The sequence below is a fragment of the Aquarana catesbeiana genome, linkage group LG01, assembly GCF_042186555.1.
Source record: "Aquarana catesbeiana isolate 2022-GZ linkage group LG01, ASM4218655v1, whole genome shotgun sequence".
In the NCBI taxonomy this organism is placed as follows: Eukaryota; Metazoa; Chordata; class Amphibia; order Anura; family Ranidae; genus Aquarana; species Aquarana catesbeiana.
Genome location: NC_133324.1, coordinates 499,982,936 through 500,004,738, shown reverse-complemented (window position 1 = coordinate 500,004,738; position 21,803 = coordinate 499,982,936). Strand labels below are relative to the sequence as shown.

The window sequence follows — 21,803 nt, the reverse complement described above, 5'->3', positions numbered from 1 at the left end:
CTCTGGTCAGATAAACTGTTTGGCCCATAAGCAAAACTGTGTGGCGAGAAACTACACTGCGCATCATCCTGAACATCCCCACCGTGAAACGTGGTGTTGGCAGCATCATGTTGTGGGGATGCTTTTCTTCAGCAGGGACAGGGAAGCTGGTCAGAGTTGATTGGAAGATGGATGGAGCCAAATACAAGGCAATCTTAGAAGAAAACCTGTTAGAGTCTACAAAAGACTTGAGACTGGGGCGGAGGTTCACCTTCCAGTAGGGCAGCGACCCTAAACATACAGCCAGAGCTACAATGGAATGGTTTAGATCAAAGCATATTCATGTGTTATGCCCTGTACACATGGTCGGATTTTCCAATTGGAAAAAGTGCGATCAGATTGTGTTGTCGGAAATTCTGATCGCGTGTGGGCTCCATCTGACTTTTTTCGTCGGAATTTCCGACACAAAGTTTTGAGAGCAGGATATAACATTTTTTCTGACAACAAAATCCGATTGTTTAAATTCCGCTCGTGTGTACACAAATCCGACGTACAAAGTGCCACGCATGCTCAGAACTACTGCTCCATTTATAGTCCCGACGTACGTGTTTTACGTCACCGCGTTCAGAACGATCAGATTTTCCGACAACTTTGTGAGACCGTGTGTATGCAAGACAAGTTTGAGCCAACATCCGTCGGAAAAAATCCATGGATTTTGTTGTCGGAATGTCCGATCAATGTCCGATCGTGTGTACAGGGCATAAGAATGGCCCAGTCAAAGTCCAGACTTAAATTCAATCGAGAATCTGTGGCAAGACTTGACTATTGTTCATCCAATCTGACAGATTGCAACAAAGAATGGGCAAAAACGTCACTGATGTGCGAAGCTGGTAGAGACAGCAGCTGTAATTGCAGCGGAAGGTGATTCTACAAAGTATTGACTCAACGAGGCTCAATACAAATGCATGCCACACTTTTCAGATATTTATTTGTAAATAAATTTGAAAGCCATTTATCATTTTTCCTTTTACTTCCAATTTTGTGCCAATTTGTGTTGGTCTATCACATAAAATACATTTACGTTTTTGGTTGCAGTATGACAATGGGGAATAGTTTTTCAAGGCACCGTGTTTGTCAACTCCCAGGAGAATTCAGGCTGTTTTGGATGCCAAAGGCGGTCCAATACCATAATGGGTAACAATTTTGTTCTTTAACCATACTCGTTTCCATAATTTTGTCCAACCCCTGTATATTGCAGCTTACTAAGTCTTGGATGGTGGGTTATGGAATTTGATGCCACTCTTCATCCAAAAACCTGGGTCACAATCCTGCACAATGTCCTTTTTTTTTTGTCTCTTTTTTGATCATTTGACCATGTGGATCGAGCTTATGCTTATCATACTGTTTCCCGGGCACTGTACCTCGCGACACCACAGATAAATTGGCAACTTCAGACATGGCCGCACCAGCTAAGGTGGCACAGACAATTTGCCCTCTTTGAAACTCTGTAAGCTGTGATATGACTCCGTATTACTAGCTGCGCATGCAGCGAATGATGTAAGTGAGACTTCCCACCTATTGGCTATGTGTCTCATTCCACAACAGAAGCAAAAAAAGGTACATCCCTTCCGCTTTCAACCTGAAACATGTCGTCACTTTCACAACTGCAAATCATGTAGTGTTTCCAAATTTTTGCTGAGAGGGCGTGCCCTTTCCACTGATGGAAAGCTCCCGATCTCTAATTGTGATCGGGAGCTTTCTGATTATGTGAACTGTGACAGCCAATTATGGCAGTCACATGATCAGAAACCCTGCCTCCCTGCCCTTTAAGAGGTTTCTGATGCTGGTGTTAAAGGGTTAAAGATGGTTTGCAAAGGGTTTATTTATTTTTTTGTGTACTCTAAAATAGAAAATGGTATTGCACAGAGCGGTCCCTTACCTCCACTTCTGGAGCCCCACCAGCGTTCTCAGCTCCCCATTCTCCAAGTGCTCACTCGGCAAACTGGCTGCTGCTGAGGGGGCAATTGTGTAGTAATACTCCTGAGCCAGGCTGGATGTGTCCCTAGACACATGCAGCGTGGCTTGGCCACCTCCCCCGCCCCTCCCTCACAGGATTTGACTGACATTGGCGGAAGCCTATGGCTCTCGCTGCTCTGAAAGACTCCTGTGAACGCAGAAAGAGAGGAGCAGTGCTGCTGCACAAGGGACAACGCTAGGTCAAGAGGACACAGGAAGGTGCTTGGGGGTGCCTGTGGGGATGGCACAGGCATTGGAATTTTTTTTTCTCTCCTTTTTAATACAAGGAATTTATTTAGGTGAAAAACCTATCTTTTAAACCACTTTAATCTAAACCTAATCCATAAAGCTAAAGTGTATTGAAAGCAAAAACCTTTTTAGTCTTGGATGGATTAATGAGAGATTAGACCCTCTGCCTGTGTATTTGTTAAGAAGGTGCTCTTTATTTGTCCTTGGGAGTGTCAACGGGCTAGAAAAGGAGGAAAATCCAAAACTTTGAGTTGTCATTAGAACAGGTGGTAATGGGACATTTGTTCTTCTCTGGGGTTATTTGGCCCTTCTTTCGGACAATAGTCTTCTGTACAGAAAGTGAAGGGAAATTCACTCTTATGTCCTGTGAACAGGTAGTGAGGTGGATTATTCCAATGGGGTTACCATTTCCTGTTGTGGGTTTTTTAATAAAGATATTAAGTGTTTGTTTTATGTGTAAAGTGAAAAACCTATTGAGCTGCTCAAATAAGGTGCCCACGGTTTGCTGTGTTGCATTTTGGCTTTCTGAATTACATTTGAGGAGAAATGATTTGCTTAGTGGTAGACAACCAGTATTTTACAGAAGAGATTTTAGTTTTGCTGTTTGAGTCCCTGAAAACCTTTGCCCTGGAATGCAGTGCTGGTTGTTGTTGAAGATCAATTGCTAATATACAGTAAATGTAGTTACTTGTTTTCCTGAGTACTGTAAGGCTCAAACATTTGTCTTTTTACAAAATTGATTCTATCTTGCTAAAGGAAATTAGAGTAAATTTAGCTCTCTCTCCCATGAAGAGTTTGAGTTTTCCAAAATGTTATGAGATAATTTATGTATGTCCAGAAATCACTAAATGGCCTTAGACTATGAAAAGTAGTTTTTTGCTCAAGATGCAGATTGACATTGATTTGCTGATGTAATTTTATGTTTTAACATGTATAATACACTAGTGACATTTAGGCTAGTTTACATCTATATATCACACGTTCCCGCACAAAAAAACTCTGCTTTTAGGAAAATGCGCAGGGGTGCCGTTAACTTAGTGGTAGTAAACGTTCAGTTTTTTGTTTTGTTTTTTTGTTTTTTTTCTTCTTTAAAGTGTAACTCCACTTTTTTGTTGAGGGGGAAAAAAAATATTCCTCCCCTGGGTGATCTATGTTCATTACAAGGATTTTGACAAACTTTGTTAGATTCCTAGTCGATTTTGTTGCAACTTTGACAAGACTTGAAGCAATGCCTGTGTAATCTTGAGGTCTATGGACCATAGTCAGGCCAAAGTAGTGCAGGGACTACTTTGAAGTTGCACAGATATGAACAGTACTCATTGGAAATCATGGGGTACAGTTTGTCATGCAATTTTGCAGTCCCAAGTCGTATGACAAGTCACAGAAGTGTGATAGGAGCCTAATGGGGGTGGTTTTTTAATTGTAAACCAGCTGCTGCACCTGCAAAGCTCTGAGAGAAATTGCAGGGCCTGCATCCCTTTTTAGATGTGATTACCTATTTGGCGTATCTTACCAAAAATGACATTTTTGTTGCAGGGGATGTCTGAAATCTGATTTGTATCTTAGTGCAGACTTCTGGGAAAATCAGTGAGCCAATCACATGCAAGAAATGACATATTGGGGGGGGGGGGGGGGGGGGGGTCTGTACACATTCTGTGTACAGAACACCTCCAAGTAGCTATATTGCATTTCACAGAAAATTACAGAGCTGCAGATTGAAAAGGAAAGGTCATTTTTAATGGCATTCAATTACAAAATGTCTTGTCGCAATTGTATATGCTAAATGTATTATTTTGTTGTTTGTTTGCTATTAGGCCTTAAGCCTTAGGCCTCATGTACACTGCTGCTGGTAAATGAACGTTTAGGAGCAGTTGGGTGTTTGTTTTTTTGTTTTTGTTTTTTTTGTTTTTTTTCCATCTGCACCTGAACTCTTCTCTATCATCTTATCAGTACATGTACACAGGGTCGTTATAGTTGTTTTTAGGCAGTTCAGTTTAGAAGCATTTTTTGGAAAAATGTGTTCAGATGGATGTTCAGAGGCATTTGAAATGCCAAATGCCTTTAACAGCTTGTAAACGCTGTAACATGCGTGTAGCCGCTTTTCATTTACAGGCGTTTATAATGGAGATTTTTTTTTTTTTCAAAATTGTATTTTTTGTAAATGCGGCAAAACGGACATTTTTGAACGTTGTTTAGTATCTGTCGAGTTAAATCGTTCAGGGGAGATTTTAAAACCTGTTAGTACAATTAATTCTCCCCTTCCCCCAGATTGAAAATTCTGTTCTCCAAATGTGCTCCTTCATCCAGAGTGGGGACAATATTACTGGAGGTGTTACTGGCCATATCAGGTGAAAACGGGGGGGGGGCTTAAAATGGTACTAAAGGTTTGGCTTTAAAAATACAAACATGTCATACTTGCCTGCTCTGGGCAGTGATTTTGCACAGAGCAGCCCTAATCTTTTTCTCAGGTCCCCTGCCACCGCTCCTGGCTCCTCCCCCTTGACCACTGCCCACAATAGCAAGCTGCTTGTTATGGAGGCACTGGTGTGTGCTCTCTCCCATGCCCTGCTCTGTGTCCATAAGATGCACAGAGCTGTGGCTCGGGCCCCCCCCCCCCACGCTCTCACTGGCTTACTGGCTGTTATTGACAGCAGTGGGAGTCAAAGTGAGGAGGAGGAATCCTGGGACAGGCAAAGCTCTCGTGCACATTGCTGGATCAAGAGGGGGCTCAGGGCTGTGGGGGAAGCAGCACACAGGTTTTACCTTCATGCATAGAATGCATGAAAGTAAAAAACCTTCAGCCTTTACAACCACGTTAAGTTTTTTTTTTTTTTTTTGTTAAAAAAAACAAATGCAGCCAACATACCAAATGATTGGCAAACTACAATATGACATTTTTGGTTGTGAGTTTAATGCTACTTTATTGTGGAGAATGCATTAAAGCTGTATTCCACCCAAAAGCAGGTACCCAAATTTGACAGGTACCTGTTCCCATTTCTGTTCACCTAGGCAGGTCCTAGAAGACTTTGGGGCCAGTCACAGACGGCAGCGCCGCTCGCTCATTCTAAGTGGGCTCCCGGCTGTGAAGCCACAAGTTGTCACAGCCGGGTGCCCGTAGTAGAGGTGCAGATGCTGCCTGGGCAGAACACGGCTGCGGTGAGTACACTGCTTGACAGTGGACAGGTTAGTGGCTGTTTATTAAAGTCAACCGCTACACTTTTTGGAGCTGCTGACTTTTAATAAACAAATGAAACTTCGCTTTAAGTTAGTCTAGAGCTGCACAATTAATCGTCAAGAATTGTTATCGCGATCTTGACTAAAGTGTTTCACAATTCTTTCTATGCAAAGAATTCTCTCTGCTCTTCTGAAGCCACAGCCATCAAAAGAAAGGAAGAGAAAAACCAGGCAGTCTGCCAAGGATCAAAACATTCTTTATCAGTTGAACTTAAAGTGGTTGTAAACCCTTACAGACCACTTTGACCTACAGGTAAGCCTAGATTAAGGCTTACCTGTAGGTCCAAGAAATATTTCCTAAACCTACACAGTTTAGGAAATATTTTCAAAAAGACAGGCACCGCTGTCTACGGTGCATGCGCGCAGGCACATTGAGCATGCCGCTGCTAACAGCGATATGCCGTTAGTGGCGGCTCCCGTGCGCATGCGCGGGAGTGACATCATCGCGGCTCCGGCCAATCACCTCGCCGGGGCCACGATACCCGGAAAGAAGATGGATGCTCCGTAGCAGAGGGGACAGTGGTGACATCGCAGGCTCCTGTGTCAGGTAAGATGCATAGTAGCCCATTATGCTTCACCTTTGCAGGGAAACAAAGAGGAAGTAAACCCTTCTTTTTTTTTTTTTTTTTTTGTATGATGTGAACGATTTTACGTTGCGAGAATCGTGATCTTTTTTATTCTAAGCAAAAAAAAATCGTGATTCTCATTTTGGCCACAATCGTGCAACTCTAAGTTAATCACTTCAACCTCTTAGGATGTACCCATCCTAGCCCAGGGGTGCCCAGGTTCGCTGGCGTTCGTACCCACCTTCCCTCTGTGATGTAAGAAGCTAGAAGCACTGAGCATTTCATCACTTCTGGTTTCAAGTAGAACTATAGGCAATTTTTTTTTTTTTCCACTTTGGATAGAGTAAGGGAGGGTTATAACCCCTGTTCAAATTTTTTTTTTTTTTTTTTTTTGTCCCATTGGAAAGATTTGTGGGAGGAAATCCCTACAAATTAAGGGGAATTCTTTGGGATCCTCCAGGTCACCAGAACTAGTGTTCCTATTGGAAGATTTCCCTGCTATTTACTTTTCAGGTGATGTTCCCAAATTTGGGATTATTTTTAACTTTTACTTTCACTTTCAACAATAAATGGTGAACAGGATAAAGAGAGAGAGAATCCCCTAAATGGGGAAACGGACAGCATAAAAACGAAATGGTTCTAATCCATCTCCACTCTAAAGGTTTTGCCTTAAGTTATACTTTCAGTTTATTGTTTACAAGCCGTTACCAGCTTGTACAGCATCTCCTCAAACTGATCGCGGTTTGATCAGATGTGTTGCAGGCCAGAAGAGAGATGGGGGTCTAATAGACTCCAGATCTCTTCATAAAGAGGACCTGTCACGGCCCGTGCTATCATAAGAGATTTTCCACAGGTGTGCACAAGTATGACATGTTTGGTATCTAATCAGTATACCATCTTTTATATTTTACCAAAAAATGGGTATTGTAGTTTGTGTGCTCTAAATTTCATTAAAGTGTATTTTTTCCTAAAATTTTGGTTTTTAAAAATGGCTATGCAAATATCGTGCTACATTAAAAATTGCCACCACCACCTCCATTTTAATCTCCAGGGTCTCTGATTTAAAAAAAAAAAAAAAAAAATTATATATATATATATATATGTTTGGGGGTTATAAGTAATTTTCTAGCAAAAAATGCTTATTGGTACATGTATGTGAGAAATGTAGGAATTGACCGGGGGGGGTTAAAAATTTTTGCCTTTTAGAACAACTTTAATGGCACCCCCACGTAATGAAAACTGCAGTTTGGTTTCCCGCACGTGGAAACGCATGGTTCCAAAGCGCCGTGCAGTTTCTGTGGCTTTGTGATTTAAAAAAAAAAAAAAAAAAAGTTCAGGTACTTCTTTTCTGCAGGGAAATGAATGGGTTGCTGTGCCCTAGCAAACGTGGCACACAGAACTGTGAAGATGTGAACCTAGACTTAAAGGGGAATGATAGTCAGATAACCTTTCTCAGCCAAATGCTTACATTGTGTTTTTATATCCTTTCCTGAGTCTTCAAGATAAGTGTTAACTTTTATAACCAGACAGTAACTTTTATAACCAGACAGTACATTAGGTAGTTTTGGTAGCTATTTTTTATAATGGGAAATTCTACCTTCTAAGTTTCTTTGTAGTGTTTTGATAAATTTTTATGTAGGAAACCCTTGAATCCTGAAAGATGTGCCACAATGTTTTTTTTTTTTTATCAGGTCATACTAATGTATATAGACGTGACCTGTGCCTAATTTGGTTCTGGGGTAGCTTCAATAACTTGCACAGCTTGTGGATGTTTTTCTGTAACTGCAATCTGGTCGAATTGCTCCCCCCCCCCCCCTCCTTTATCCTAGCAGGGTAGTGACAAATCGTCAGTTGAAGGTCCCTAGCTTCAAGATCACACGGTGTCTAGTTACAAATGAAAACTAGTTGTTGAAAATGTTAGTTGCTTGTCTGTGGTGCTGATTCAGCAGATTCAGTACAAAGTGTCAGTAACCTGAAAAAAGTATAGAAGATTGGTGTTTTTCTTCAGGTCATGCATACAGAGCTGCTTAGCAAGTTGTTGAGAGCGAGCAATATATCATATTTGTATTTATTTTTTTTCTCAATTTTGTGAGTTTGCCCTTCCATTGCTTCTTAGCCTCTGTTCAGCCCCCAGGTAGAAAGATTAATATGGATGGAGGAATCTGTTTGATGTGTCCCCATTCAGACTACATAGGTGTATGGGCAGCTTGGCTCCCCTTCTTCCCATGTAAGAATGCTGGTGATTTGCTGTTCAGGCATCCAGTGCCATTGCCTTGGATGGAAAGAGACTCTTCAGTTTTTTGTAAGCTCCATGTCGTGATTTGAACCTTTTCACACTGCTTCTTCTCTTTGCTTCGCAGGCCAAACAAAGCAGCAGAAGCAAAACAAAGGTGAGTATGCATTTGTGGAGAGCAGCAGTTAGTTTTATACTTTTTTTTTTTTCCTCTACATTTTGTTGGCAAAGCACAGGTTTTCCTTTTGGGAAAACTTGCTTCGTCCAACATTATATTACAGGTCCCTCCTAGCGACCATATACACAATTATTTGTTCTTCCTAGTCCATGTTTAATCTGTCCTTCCAGCCGTTTCTCACAATATTGCAAGAGTATGAGCTCAGGAGGAAGTTGAGAAAAATAAGCAAGGATAAATCTCACCTGAGTTTAAAAGCTGAGGTATGGCCAAAGATACAATTTGACCATCTGTATAGTAAAAATACATTCTCTAATGATATTGAGTGCCCCATCTGAGGCTGCTGCAGGTGCTCTGTGATATGAGCAAGTTAAGTTCTGATGACTCACAATTTCCCCTATCCCAATCACAGAACACTTTGCATTCATTGCTTTTTATGAATAGAGGAGGTGCTGAGTCAGTGACAGTAATCAGTGTAGTGAGGGTTGGGGAATGCTACTTTGTTTCATGTTATAATCTAAATATGTATGAAACCTGAAACATGGTCCCAAAGGGTAGAAGAGATGGTGCATTTCTCTTCTGCATTAAAATGCCACCTTTTGCACCACGTTACATGTTAACACCACATTTCATGGGTTGCTCAGCCGCATCATTTATACAGAGATCTGTGAATGAATAAACTACAAGCCCCATCTTCTACAGCAGTAGACAAACTTGTAGTTCTCAATGAAACATGAGCGCGGTGTTACCTGCACTCGTAGTCCATTGATACTTCCTCCAGCTTTGTAACTGTGAAAGTCCATACCTAGGTACAGAAAGGGAACTGAAAGAAGAACCTGGCATTGCATTTACAATCAAGGGATCATGGTTGCAGTGCTTTGCATGCTCATTTTGCAAAAAAAGGACATTCAGTTTGGCCCAGAGGAGTCATGCAGGTTCGATTGCGACACACATGTTCTATCGCCGTGCACACCGGAGTGAGAGCAATAATTCTAGCACAAGACCTCCTCCATAACACTAAACTGATTAACTATGGAAAATATAGGGTACTGAAGTTTGTCCTCATTTCACGGGCGCACACAAATTTAATGTATGACATGGGTATCTATTTACTCGGTGCAACCTCTGTTTTTATATTTTACCGAACATTTGGATACTTTTTTGTGTTTGGTTTGCCCTAAAATTCACTCTAGTGTGTTTTTTACTGAAATTATGCTTTTCCTAGACCTTTGCAGTGATATTAAGTGACAAAAAATTGGAACTACCCCTGTTATATTCTCTTGCTTTCAGAAAATATATGTTATTTGGGGGTATGTAAGCTTCAGGCCTAAAATTTATTTTTTTAAACTTATGCAAAAAAAAAAAGGAAAGACAAAAATTACTCTGGCAGCAAAAGGGTTAAAGTGTATGTCAAGCCAAAACCTTTTTCTTTATCATCCATTGAGATACACAGGGATTCTGAAACTAGTCATAACCTCATCTCTAATCATCATGCATCATATTTATTTTTTTGCAAGTGTCCACGTTTTTATATTTATATTTTTAGTTTTTGCCCCTAACCAGATATTCTCTACACTGTAGAGGGTTTTTTTTTTTTTTTTAATTTAGTTCAAAAAGTGCTGCTTTAGCTAGTCTCTACTAGCAGTTATCAGGAACTGTGTATCTTCAACAGCTTTGGGCCTCTCTGGTTTTTAAGATTGTGAGACTAGCTTGAAATGTGACTCGGCCACTGGTCTCTGTATTATGGCCCTTTTCAGACCTTTTTGTACTATTAATTGCACAGTGCTCTCCAGGTTCAGGGCATCTCTGGTGACCCTGCTTCTTAAAATGGAACTTAAGGGGTAAATGCTTACCTATCCAACGGTCCTGCCCTGACTTCTTCTGGGCCGCCTCATTGGCCAGCGTGGAATGAGCTGGAGCTAGTCTTCCTGGCACTCAGAGACCAGCCTGGTACTGTAAGCAGGGCGTCACAAAGCACCACTGTTTACGGCGCTGGAAAAGACAGCGAGCAGGCATGTAAGGGCATTTTATTTCAGAAGAGATGGTGCATTTTTTTCTGCCATAAAAGCCTGTCTGCTCTGTTTCTTACAGTGGTACTTAAATATAAATTCAGGGAAGAAAATGTTTTCCAATGCAATGTGGCTGTGCCTGCACTGCATGGGTTAACTGCTTGTTTTTGTCTAGGGGTGAGGAGAGCGGAGATATATTTAACCTAATTCATAGATCCTCTGAGCACAAGACCGATCCCTGCCCCTCTTCCCACGGTGTAACGGTCTTGTGCAGTGGATTGTTTCAGACGTCGTCATACCCATAGACTGGCTTTGGACGTGAGGACAGCAGGAACAGTCCACCACTGGACATGGGGGAGGACTTTTCCGGAGGATCAGATGAGTACCGCCTTTCTGTGCGACCGTGGACAAATGAGCAGGTAATGCATGCAGTGCAGGCACAACCAAGAGCTGCCTCACAGTTGGTACTGTTGGGTGCCATTTTTTAATTTTTCTCACCGTATTCACGGTTGTAAGGGTTGAGGCTAAAAGATTGCATTCTAGTGGAAACGCCATACAGCTGCTATTCTTGCACCTGAAAGAACAAGTGTAATGCCTGGTACACACACTCCGAATATCGTACGAACGATCGTATGACCGTTCTTGCTTAATAGTCGCAAGTAGAAATTGAATAGCTAAAAAATAAAGTCACAAATTCTCGTACGATGGACAAAAAAATCGGAAGTGATGTCATGTGTTGTAATGTATTTGTATTGTATTTTCGGACGACAACTATACCGACTAAACGAAAATCGTACGATCTGGAATCGTACAAGGAAAACTTTCGTGTATGTCTGATCGAATGATATCGGATGAACGGTCGTGATCGGCTGTCGAAAGTAGTGTACACATGATCCAAATATCGTACGATCCTTCCTTGGACGACTGTTTTCATACAATATTCGGATCGTGTGTACGGGCCATAACATCGGTCTCCGCGTACATTTCACTGTCTGCTTAGAGTTATTCAGTCCACTCTGACCACCTGCAACCCATCAGTACCAGCTGTCTGGTTTTGTTAGTACTTAAAGAGTAACTCCACTTTCATGGGTGGGGGGAAGCAAACAAAAAAAATAAAGTATAGAATTTGTAACACAAGTCATATTGTAATTGAATGTTTTATAAAAATTACCTTTCCTTTTCAATCTGCAGTTCTGTAATTTTATGTAAAATGCAATACAATGGCTACCTGGAGTGTTCTGTACACCAGAATGTGCACAGAACACCCCCAAGAAACATCCATTACCTGCTTGTGTGATTGGCTCTTTTCCCAGAGGTCTGCAATAAGGTACAGGTCAGATTTTGAGCACAGGGGTGTTTAAAAACTACTTGTCCAAGGGACTGTTTATGTGCTTGGGTGTAATTTTTTATTTTTTTAACGTAACTTTTTTTTTTTTTTGCTTCTATCACATGGAGAACAAAAAGTCCCCTATGTGATGATTTTTGAGTGACCGGTTCTCTTTGAGACATCCAGGGTCTAAAAGACCCCCAATATCTCCTCTGTCCTGCATGTAATGCAAATCACATTGCATTACATTCATTCCCAGCCTCGTTCGCTGGGGGCATTAACAGGGACCCGGCAGTAACATCATACGCCTCTTCCAGTTCAGGAACAAGAAGGGGAGGAGAGCAGATGTGTGTCCGCTCTCCTCCCCTCCACCGGCCAGCACCCGCAAGGTCAGTCCTGGGCCCGCAGATTGGCAAGCGGAGCCCGGCATACATGGGGGAAGGGGCGCGCTGCCAGCATGTGTGGAAGCAATCGGGCGGTAGCGGAGCCGCTGGAATGCTTCCACCTAACAAGTGAGCCCTGCTGCTAGCCTGCAGCAGGGCTAAATGTAGGAAAAACTGCCTGTCTGGAACTGCATGTCCCGGGCGTGGGTGATACAAATTGCACATCCCTGGAGCATCAACTGCAACAAAAACGTCATTTTTGGAGAGATACTCCCAATAGGAAATCCTGTCTAAAAGAATGCAGACCCAGCAGCTTTCCTCGTTAGAGCCCTGATGAAACCACTTCCATTGGATTCACTTACCACATGGATACAAACACACACAGGGATTTCTTCAGAGTAAAAACGGGTAGGAATCTGCAACAAGGTTTGTTAAAATCTTTGCGATTCCCCAGAGGGGAGTGTTTGTTCCTCACCCCCCCCCCCTTTCCCCCCAACAAAAGTGAAGTTGCTCTTTAACCACTTGACCTCTGCAGGATTTACCCCCCTTCATGACCAGACCATTTTTTGCTAAACGGTACTGTTATTTTATCTGACAATTGCACAGTGTGACACTGTACCCAAATAGAATGCATGTCCATCCCCCTCACCCACAAATAGAGCTTTCTTTTGGTGTTATTTGATCACCTCTGTGGTTTTTATTTTTTGCACTATTAAAATAAGTGTCAATTTTGAAGAAATTCTGCTATAAAAAATGTCCAATAAATGTAAAAAAAATCGAATTTCTTGATAAATTTAGGCCAAAATGTAGTCTGCTACATACTTTTGGTAAAAAAATAAATCCCAATGAGTGTATAGCTTTGCACAAAAGTTATTGCGTCTACAAACTATGGGCTATATACTGGAATTTTTTTTTTTCTGCTAGTAATGGCAATCAGCGACTTAGTGGGACTGCGATATTGCGATGGTCATTCGGACACTGACATTTTTTTGGGAACCAGTGACACTAAGAGTGATCAGTGCTAAAATAAAATGCACTGTCACTGTACTAATGACACTGGCTAGGAAGTGGTTAAACATCTAGGATAATCAAAGGGTTAAATGTGTACTTTGTGTGGCGCTTTCACTAGGGGATAGATTTTATTCCCTGATTTGCGGGGAAAGAAAATCTATTACTTCCCTGCTGACAGGACTCTGCCTTGTTTACATAGGCAGAGCCCTGTCCTGTGTGAATTCATGACGATCGCTAGGTGCCGGCAATAATCCATCGGCCAGCACCCTGTTTTATTAAAGCGTGGCCAGATTGCCAGCAACGTGTGTGCCCCAACCCTCCCGAAAGTGTCAGATCACATAATAGGTACATGATCTGGTGCCGCTGTATATCTAGGTTATACGGTCGGCAAACGGTGAAGGTTTTGACACATTGGGAAGTGTTTCGATATGAAAAGTTTGCAGGTGGGTTCTGTAGTCCTTTTTAAAGATAGCTGAGAACAATGTGAATGAGAATACCACTGAAGCATCAGATCTTTCTCTTGACAACATTTCTGGCAGAATGTGTTATTTTTTTTTGCACTTGGGAACAGAAACAAAATGCTTTTAATGGTATTTTTAACAGACCAAAGGGGGGTGATTTAGGGGCTTGTTTTAATACCCTCTAGGTTCATGCGGTGATGTACATACACAATACATTTGCACATGCAAAATTTGTGGATGATTAACCGATTAGGATTCGTCTTTTTGCTCATGTATGGAGCACATGAGGTTTCACAATCTAAAGAAGTCACGTGAATGAAACTGGTAGGTAAATTCTCCATTAGTGAGAGAAGTTCTTACAGTTCAATAGCTCACCTGCCTACAGATATGGAGCTGGGTGTTGGTGCAGATCTGCCCATTGCTTTCAAGTAGCTTAGTAATGCTTGTAGAAATAGATATTTTTCTAGCGGCTCAAATCTTGAACTATAATGCTGTGCTATGCAGGTGTGATTCACCAAAGCAGTAAATATGCCCTGAAGGCATAGTCCACCTTTTTGAGTTAAAAAAATAAATGCGCATAAAATAAAAAATGCATTTATTTATTTTTTTGGGTTCAGGTCTGCAGAGCATTGCAGCCGTGAACAGTAACTCACAGGCATAATGCACAGGCTCCTGCACGGTTTACTTTCCAGCCACAGCTCTGTATGAAGGTATGCACCTACCAACAATTAGGAGGCTGGGGGAAATAAACAATGCACTTACTAGTGTGGTGATGTCATCCATTGAGATCCATAATTCCCTTTGCCACATTGACAGATAGGACTTGTAATCTTCATATTTCACAGATCCTTGTGAATGAATGACCCGGCTGTTAGTGCAAAGCCATGCGAAGCCCCTTCATATTTAAACTGGACAGAATGCTACAGAGAGATGCAGCCCACGATTTGGGTAAATGGGGGTTTGAGAGTGGTGGGGGGTTGTTTGAATGACTTCTTTTAAGTTGCACCCTAAATGTGGTCTCAAAGGTAGACAAAGCACCTACTTTGGACTGTTACCCACCCCTTAAATCCTTATCCACCCCTCCCACCTTTGTAGCCCCTTGATGCTTTGTTTCAATACCTACCATTTTCTGAAGTCTAAAGACTTGGTCATATGGTGCTACAGGGTCCTTTTAACTTTGGCTCAAGTCACTTGGCTTTCCTTACTGGTGTTAAGAGCAGCATTGACTTGAAGAGGATATCAGCCCTTTTTTGTGCCTACACTGTGAATAAAGGGTGCTCTGGTGTCACCGCCTTTGGGCATGGCTAGGATGCCCTGCACTCACAGTATGTACTCCGTTTTCTGATTGAGCCATGCTGGGTTTCATTTAACTTGGAAGACTGAGGACATCTTGTGGCAAATGGCAGGTACTGGAGGAGAGAGGTCTAGATTAAAGGAAACTATTGTAGTCAGAGCACTTTATTTATTTATTTATTTTTTTTCAAACAGCCAAAATTAGGCAGATAAAAATCTAATATTCAGTGCTTCAAGACTACTGTGGGTGGGTGTGCCCCCCCCCTATCTTTCTCTTACCTTCAACAATCCTTTTGTGTACATTTTTTTTTTTTTTTCTATGCTGAACTCCTGAAGCCTGCAGTTAGCATTTTTAGGAAGCTGCTTAATGGTATATCTACATGTTTCTATTAGAACACATTTTAGATAACTACCAACTACTTTGTCTGAGCCTTTTCTGGCACTTTGTTCACTCGTAACAATCCCTTCCTCCTGCTTGAAATGGCAATTGAGCTGCTGATCAGCTGGACAGGGAGTGGTTAAGTGGAGCTATGGGGAAAAAAAATAAATAAATATATATATATATATTGCAGTCTGTCACAAGTATAGCATAGCAATTTTTAAGAGCTAGTTCACTTAAATTGCACAGGAACGAGCTGTACTTTCCTGTGCAGTTTGATTTTAAGCTATTTATTTCAATGGGCTGAAATTGTGCCGAGCCACTGCAGTAGTGCTCTTTATAAAACGCAGAGCAACCGGATCGCATTGTTCCATGCAATCTGATGCTGGCAGACACACTGCCTTTGTGACCTGCGTTAGGGCTGCCATTAAGTTGACACTGAGGCCCGCTGCAGGTCGCAAATGCGTTTTAAACGAGATGCGGGAAACGCGTGCAGAACTCACGTTTCCCGCACATAGTGAATGGGGATGGCGGCTGCTGAGCTGCAGCAGGAATCTGCTGCCTGCTGCTACTATTCACTCCAGCCCTAATCACCAGTGTGAATGTAGCCTTAGGAGTTCAGGCAGCCAACTTAGGTGCACTCAGTTGAACAAATTGGAATGTGGGAAGAAATCCACGCCAGCACAAGGAGAACCATGCAGAACTTACAAGCATCCAAATTTGTATCACATAGGGCAGTGGTTCTCAACCTGGGGGTCGAATGACGATTTGCCAGGGGTTACCAAATCCTGGACTGTTCCTGAAGCCCACACCGTTTTCCCAGCCTTTTCGTGGCCGCCCAGCAGGGCTGTCCCTGGAGCCTGTTGCCGCCTACCTGGGCTGTTCCTGGAGCCCGCGGCCACCCACTCAGCCTCTTCACAGACACCCATTCAGTTCACGTCATGGGTGGGGGGCAGAGACTAGCGGTCAGCTGACTGGTGAGGATTGTGAAGTGGGAGGGGCTGGAGGAGACCTTATCTCCTATTTTGGCATAGGTGTTACTGCTACGAGACACCACAGAGCTGGAGACACAGTGAGTAACACTACCTGTGATTTTAGTTGGCATTAAAAGTCCCAACTACAGTTCTCAGATCAGCAGATGACCTTGATCAAGAGCACCTAAGTTGGCTGATCAGAACTCCCCCCAGCACTGCCACTCATCCCAAGGAGTAAGAAAAGGAATAAAAATAGAGAATACATGGAAGGGAGGGGAAAAGAGGGGGTGGGAGCAAAGAAAAAGAGAGAGAATAAGAGAACAAGAAAGATGACTAGAGAGAGGGATGCGGGAAAACGAGAAATTAGAATAGAGAGAGGTAAAAGGGAAATTAAGGAGAACAAAGAGTGGTACTTCCTAAAATTTACCATAAGGGGTTTTAATACTGTACGAGTGGAAGGGACTCAGGGATCGCTAAATGTCCGTGGGTTAGGGGCGCAAATTACTTGTCTTGCCTTGGGTGCTGACAACCCACGCTAAGAAAATTTTATTGTTAGGGGTCCCCACAACTTGGGAAATTTTATCAAGGTGTCACGGCACTAGAAAGGTTGAGAACCACTGACATAGGGTTTGATGTATTTTCTGTTCCACTTTTATGTATTTTTTGTTTTGTGTTGTATTGAACTAGATAAAGATGATGATCTGTAGTATGTTGACATCAAGTGGAGGTTTTGGGGCACTACAGCTTATTTACTATGTGGATTTGATTTCTCCCTATGTCCTCCCCTCCTGTTTAGTGTTAGTTCATCATTAGCTAGGTCCTGTTAGTGCTACGCAGAGACAGGACTTAGGAAAGTCATTGTCTTCTTACACTTCAAAACACTGGAACTTTTTTTTTTTTTTTGCTTGCTTTGACTATGCACCGCATTCGGTGTGAAACGTGTCGGCCGCTGTGCAGTTAGTCTGTACCCACCTGTGATGCCTTGATATCTATTTTTATATAATAAAGGTGAATTTTTTGGAGTGCGGCTATCCAGCTATTTATGTTCTCAAACTTTTTTTTTTTTTTTTTTTTACTACATAGGCTGCTAGGGTGTTTGGGAAATATTTGTTTTTTTGTAGTCATTGGAGCAGTGGTTGATTTTATTTAGGCTGGTCCCGGTTTCACAGGCTGCGGGTTTGACTATCCCCCCTGCCTTTTGTAGGTTTCTGGAACAAAGTTAAGGGGAGAGTCAAATATGTAGCTTTAATATTTAAGCAACAGCCAATCCCTGGTAGCGGGGGGCCAAGCAGGTGGCTTAAGAGGTCGATAAATGGTGTGAACCCCAGAGTAGCAGGGTCTTCCTGTAGAATAGATTACACCTGCTTGAGTGGGGCTGGCTAACCCCTCCCCTGAGGAAAGCCCTACCAAATCACAGCTGTTCGAAGTCCTAGCTGTGGGAAAGCTGGGGGGGGCTACAGTGCATCCAAAATGATCTTCCACCCTCTGAAACTGTACCTGTGGGATCCAGATTGCAGAATCTCACTAGAAGGCACCTGGAGGAAGCTGAATTGGCACAGCTGTTCCTTGGCCTTGTTAGTTCTGACAGTTCCACAAGTTCTTGATGACTGTGTAATATTTGGATACTGTATCTGAGCCAAGTAGTTCTTCTTTCATGGGGTCCCTACCTCTGGCCTGTCCCTTTTTTAGTCATTCAAGGGGGACTGTATTCTGAAGTTTATCAGAAGATTTGATCTGAGGATTGTACTAGGGTTATACTAATACTAGTATCAGTGCCGATACTGAGTATTTGCCCGAGTAGTTGTACTCAGGCAAATGCTCCCAATGCCTAATCTGATACCTTTGCATGTAGAGGCGGGAGAGCGAGTTCTAGCAGCAGCCGAAGGTAAGCTGGCCGGGGCAGGGGTGTGGGTCTCAGCTGCATGTTCCATCAGAATCGGTGACCCGGGCCGTCACATTCGTTAACGGAAGTGATGGCCCATGTCTCAGTCAGAGATGAAATACCGTGAAGCCAATCTTGGTACACCCTGCACTCGGCCGCAGTACAGTAACTATATGGGGTAAGTGTAACAAGATGTCTTCTGCTGCCTTCTGACTGTAGGCTTTCTGTGGCAGAGTGCAGGGTGTACCAAGATGGGCGTTGCAGCACTTGTATGCTCGAGTTACAAAATCCTAAAAGTTTGAACTGTTATTGTATCTCATCAATCATGCCAGCAATTGCCAATGCAATCAGTGCTGCATTTCAGTGCCACTCAGTATTCAGCTACATATTTTTGGTAAAAAAAAAAAAAAACCTAATAAGCTTATATTAATTGGTTTGCTCAAAAGTTAATCTACAAACTATGGGATATATTTATGGAATTTTTCTTTTATTTTTACTAATAATGGCGGCGATCAGCAACTTATAGCGGGACTGCAACATTGTAGCAGACAAATCAGACACTGAGTGATGCTTGACACTTTTTTGGGGACCAGTGACACTAATACAGTGATCAGTGCTAAAAATATGCACTATCACTGTACTAATGACACTTGCAGGGAAGGGGTTAACATCAGGGAAGTTTAAAGGGTTAAATGTGTTCCTAGGGAGTGCTTACTAACTGTGGGGGAGGTGGTTGTACTGTGGGAAGGCAGAGATCCATGTTCCTGCTTGGCAGAAACCCAGGATCACTACCTTCCCTACTGACAGAACGGCGATCTGCCTTGTTTACATAGGCAGACCTCCGTTGTGCTTCCCTTGGGAACGATCGGCGGGTCCTAGCTGTTTGGCTCCCGCTGTGTCCAATCACAGCGGGAGTGGGCCCCAGACCTGGAAGTTCAAAATCGCATACCTGTACATGATTTTGCACAGGAGAGCTGCCGTATATGTACTGTATACAGTCAGCAAGCAGTTAATATGCCCTGGTGACCAGACATTTTCCCCTGCCAATCTGGGGAGTTCTCCTGCCTCTGGAGCATAGAAGAAAGGATCCGGTTGCTGGAAGTGTTGCTTCCACCAATAGGTGGTGTCCACATCGCACATACAGTGATGTGGACAACTGAAGAAGGACCCCAGGAAAGTAAACAGATGGGGTTTAGAAAGAGGCAGTGAGGTGCTGTTGTATCGCCTCCTCTCTGCTTGTCATACGCTTCTGAAAAGCAAGCCGTTTAAACTTTGGCAGGCATAGATGGTGCAAATTTTATTTGTTTCTACAATGGGTTGCAGGAAAGAAATTCACACGATTCCCCCATTAACGCAGCCAGTGCTGATAGGGGAATCCCTCCTGCTGAGATATTGAGGGGGTGGAGGGGATGGGTCTGCGTCCCTGACAAGGAAAGACAGTGATTATTGCTAGTGGCTATACCAGCTGCTAGCAATAATTGCAAGTAAAATCCTGCAGGCTGGTTGTACCCAAGTTGATTTAATGGAAGAATGCTCATGTGACAATGGATTCAGTTAAAATAAAATGAGCATTTCAATAGGTGTGTGGTGGTTTTTTTTTTTTTCCCTCTATACCAGCATTTGGAGTTAGGTGGGGGGAGGTTGCTAATATCCTGGAGTTGGGCTTAGTTTTTCTAAAAGCTTTCTGTTGTAATTTTTTTATACTTTTTTTTTTTTTTTTTTTTTTTTAATTTGCTGCTTTAAGGGGTAATGTGTAACGGCTTTTAACAAGCTGAAAACCAAATCCCCAAGTATTATTATAAACCTGATTCTATAGACTCCTACTATTGATAAGTAGGCAGAGGTATCCGAAGACTTGGGTAAGCAAGTTGTAATTCAAAAGCAACACCACAGACATACAAGTTGCTGATCCTTACTATTGTCGTAGAATGGTCTAATCTTTCAAGTGGTTTTTTTTGTACCCACTTTCAAAATCACGTGATTGTGAAAAGTTGTCCGGTTTTAGATTGCTATTGCAAACCTGTTTGCAATGTACTCTTGTCTTATCCCTTCTCAGCTGCACATCATGCTGCTATACTGTGTCCCTTGTCACTGGTGTGTGTGTGTTAATCAGTTATAACCTGATCACTGTCCTGACAAGCAGTCCTATGAATAGCTTAGCTCATTATTTATAGGACTGACCCAGGGCATGATGGGTTGGGAGTCTTGCATTGTAAACGACCTGAAGTCCTGAGAGCAGAAGTTTAACCCCTACCATGACTCAGTCTTGTGCATAACTGCTCTTATTCCTATACTTTGTTGCCATGGATAATGCTGAGATTTTAAGAAACCGCTTATGATGCTGGTAAGTTGAGGTCTGATGTATTCAAACCTGTTTGATTTGTCTCAGAAGGAGTTTTTTGAATCTTCATCTGTAGGTCATCACTGAAGCTCTGCAATTTAAAACCTGTGCTTTGGCAAGGCTTTGTATTTACATTCCCATGGCATCAGGAATTTACCAGTTCCATGACATCAGGAATTGATCTTCCTGGCATGTTCAATTTTTGTTGCTGTTAGTAATTCTCAAATAATCTACACATTTCTCATTGTCGTGTTGTTGTTTACATTTTCTTTCATTATTAACTATTTTTAAGCTGCTAAGCTTTTAAGTTTCTGGCCTAATCCATTCATCCCAGGAGTTTTCATGGGCAATTTGTTTTCTTTTATCTGGAGGATTTCTCAGCTTGGCACTCTATCCTGCCTTCATTCTTGAGCTAAGGGCAGATGGATTCCAGGAATTAAAGGATAAGTTAACCTTTGCACAAAAAATGATAAATGCACATCTTTTTTGCAGGTAAAAAATGTGCAGTTATTATTTTTTAGTATTAGGAGCCTGTAAAGCATTGCACCAGCCATCAGGAGATCGCTGATGCCATGCAGGTCTCCTCCACACTCTATCGGTATACTCGTACAGCCTGTACGGGTAAGCCGATACTCGCTGACAGACTCCATGAACTACCACGGTCAATAAGGCTGAACTATGAGGAAGAAGCTAGTCCTCAAAACGCGTTAGCCTATTGGATCTTCACCTTCTCCTACCGCATGATATGATGCAATGTGGACTTAATGATGCTGTACCATGTGATGCGATTGTTACATTTGTCATCTTGTGAGTAGATGTAATATTTACCATCTATTACATTAATAAAGCAATGGTTTTAAGATCATGCACTAGGTCTGTGCGCCCTGTCTTTTTGTGGCTAAGGGTGTCGGACTTGTAGTTCATTCATACACAGAGCCCTGTGTATGAATGTCGCGGCTGTGTGGGCGGAGCTGGAGAGGGGGTGTGCAGCGGGCGGTGGCAGCTGCAGCACTGGGAACATGTTGCATGTTCCCAAAGGTGAACTTGGCCTTTAAATTCATCTGCCCTTACTCAAGGTGGCAGCAGCTAGAAATGCTAGGGGGGGCTATTTTTCAAAGTGGATTTCTCAACAAAATCACGGAGAGATGAATGAGTTTGCTTTCAATATTAAAAATGAATTAAACGGCATTTTCAGCTTGTGATCAGATACAGTTATGTTCTGCTTTGGGAACTTTGGCTAATTTTAATTATTTTACTGTCAAATCTTTGTGTCTTTGAAACGCATAATACC

General features: G+C 42.4%; 1 protein-coding gene across 2 annotated transcripts in view; it reads left to right on the top strand.

The window, feature by feature from the left end:
- Window positions 1-21,803, top strand: part of MED26 (mediator complex subunit 26) — a 64,596-nt gene that overhangs the window by 26,997 nt on the left and 15,796 nt on the right. Inside the window, exon 2 of one of the 2 annotated variants that reach the window (XM_073592787.1) lies at window positions 8,405-8,434. The exons of the other annotated variant lie outside the window; for it this stretch is intronic. Within the exon in view, the coding sequence (XP_073448888.1) occupies window positions 8,405-8,434 (30 nt within the window). The remainder of the gene's footprint in view (window positions 1-8,404; window positions 8,435-21,803) is intronic. 2 annotated transcript variants of the gene reach the window in all.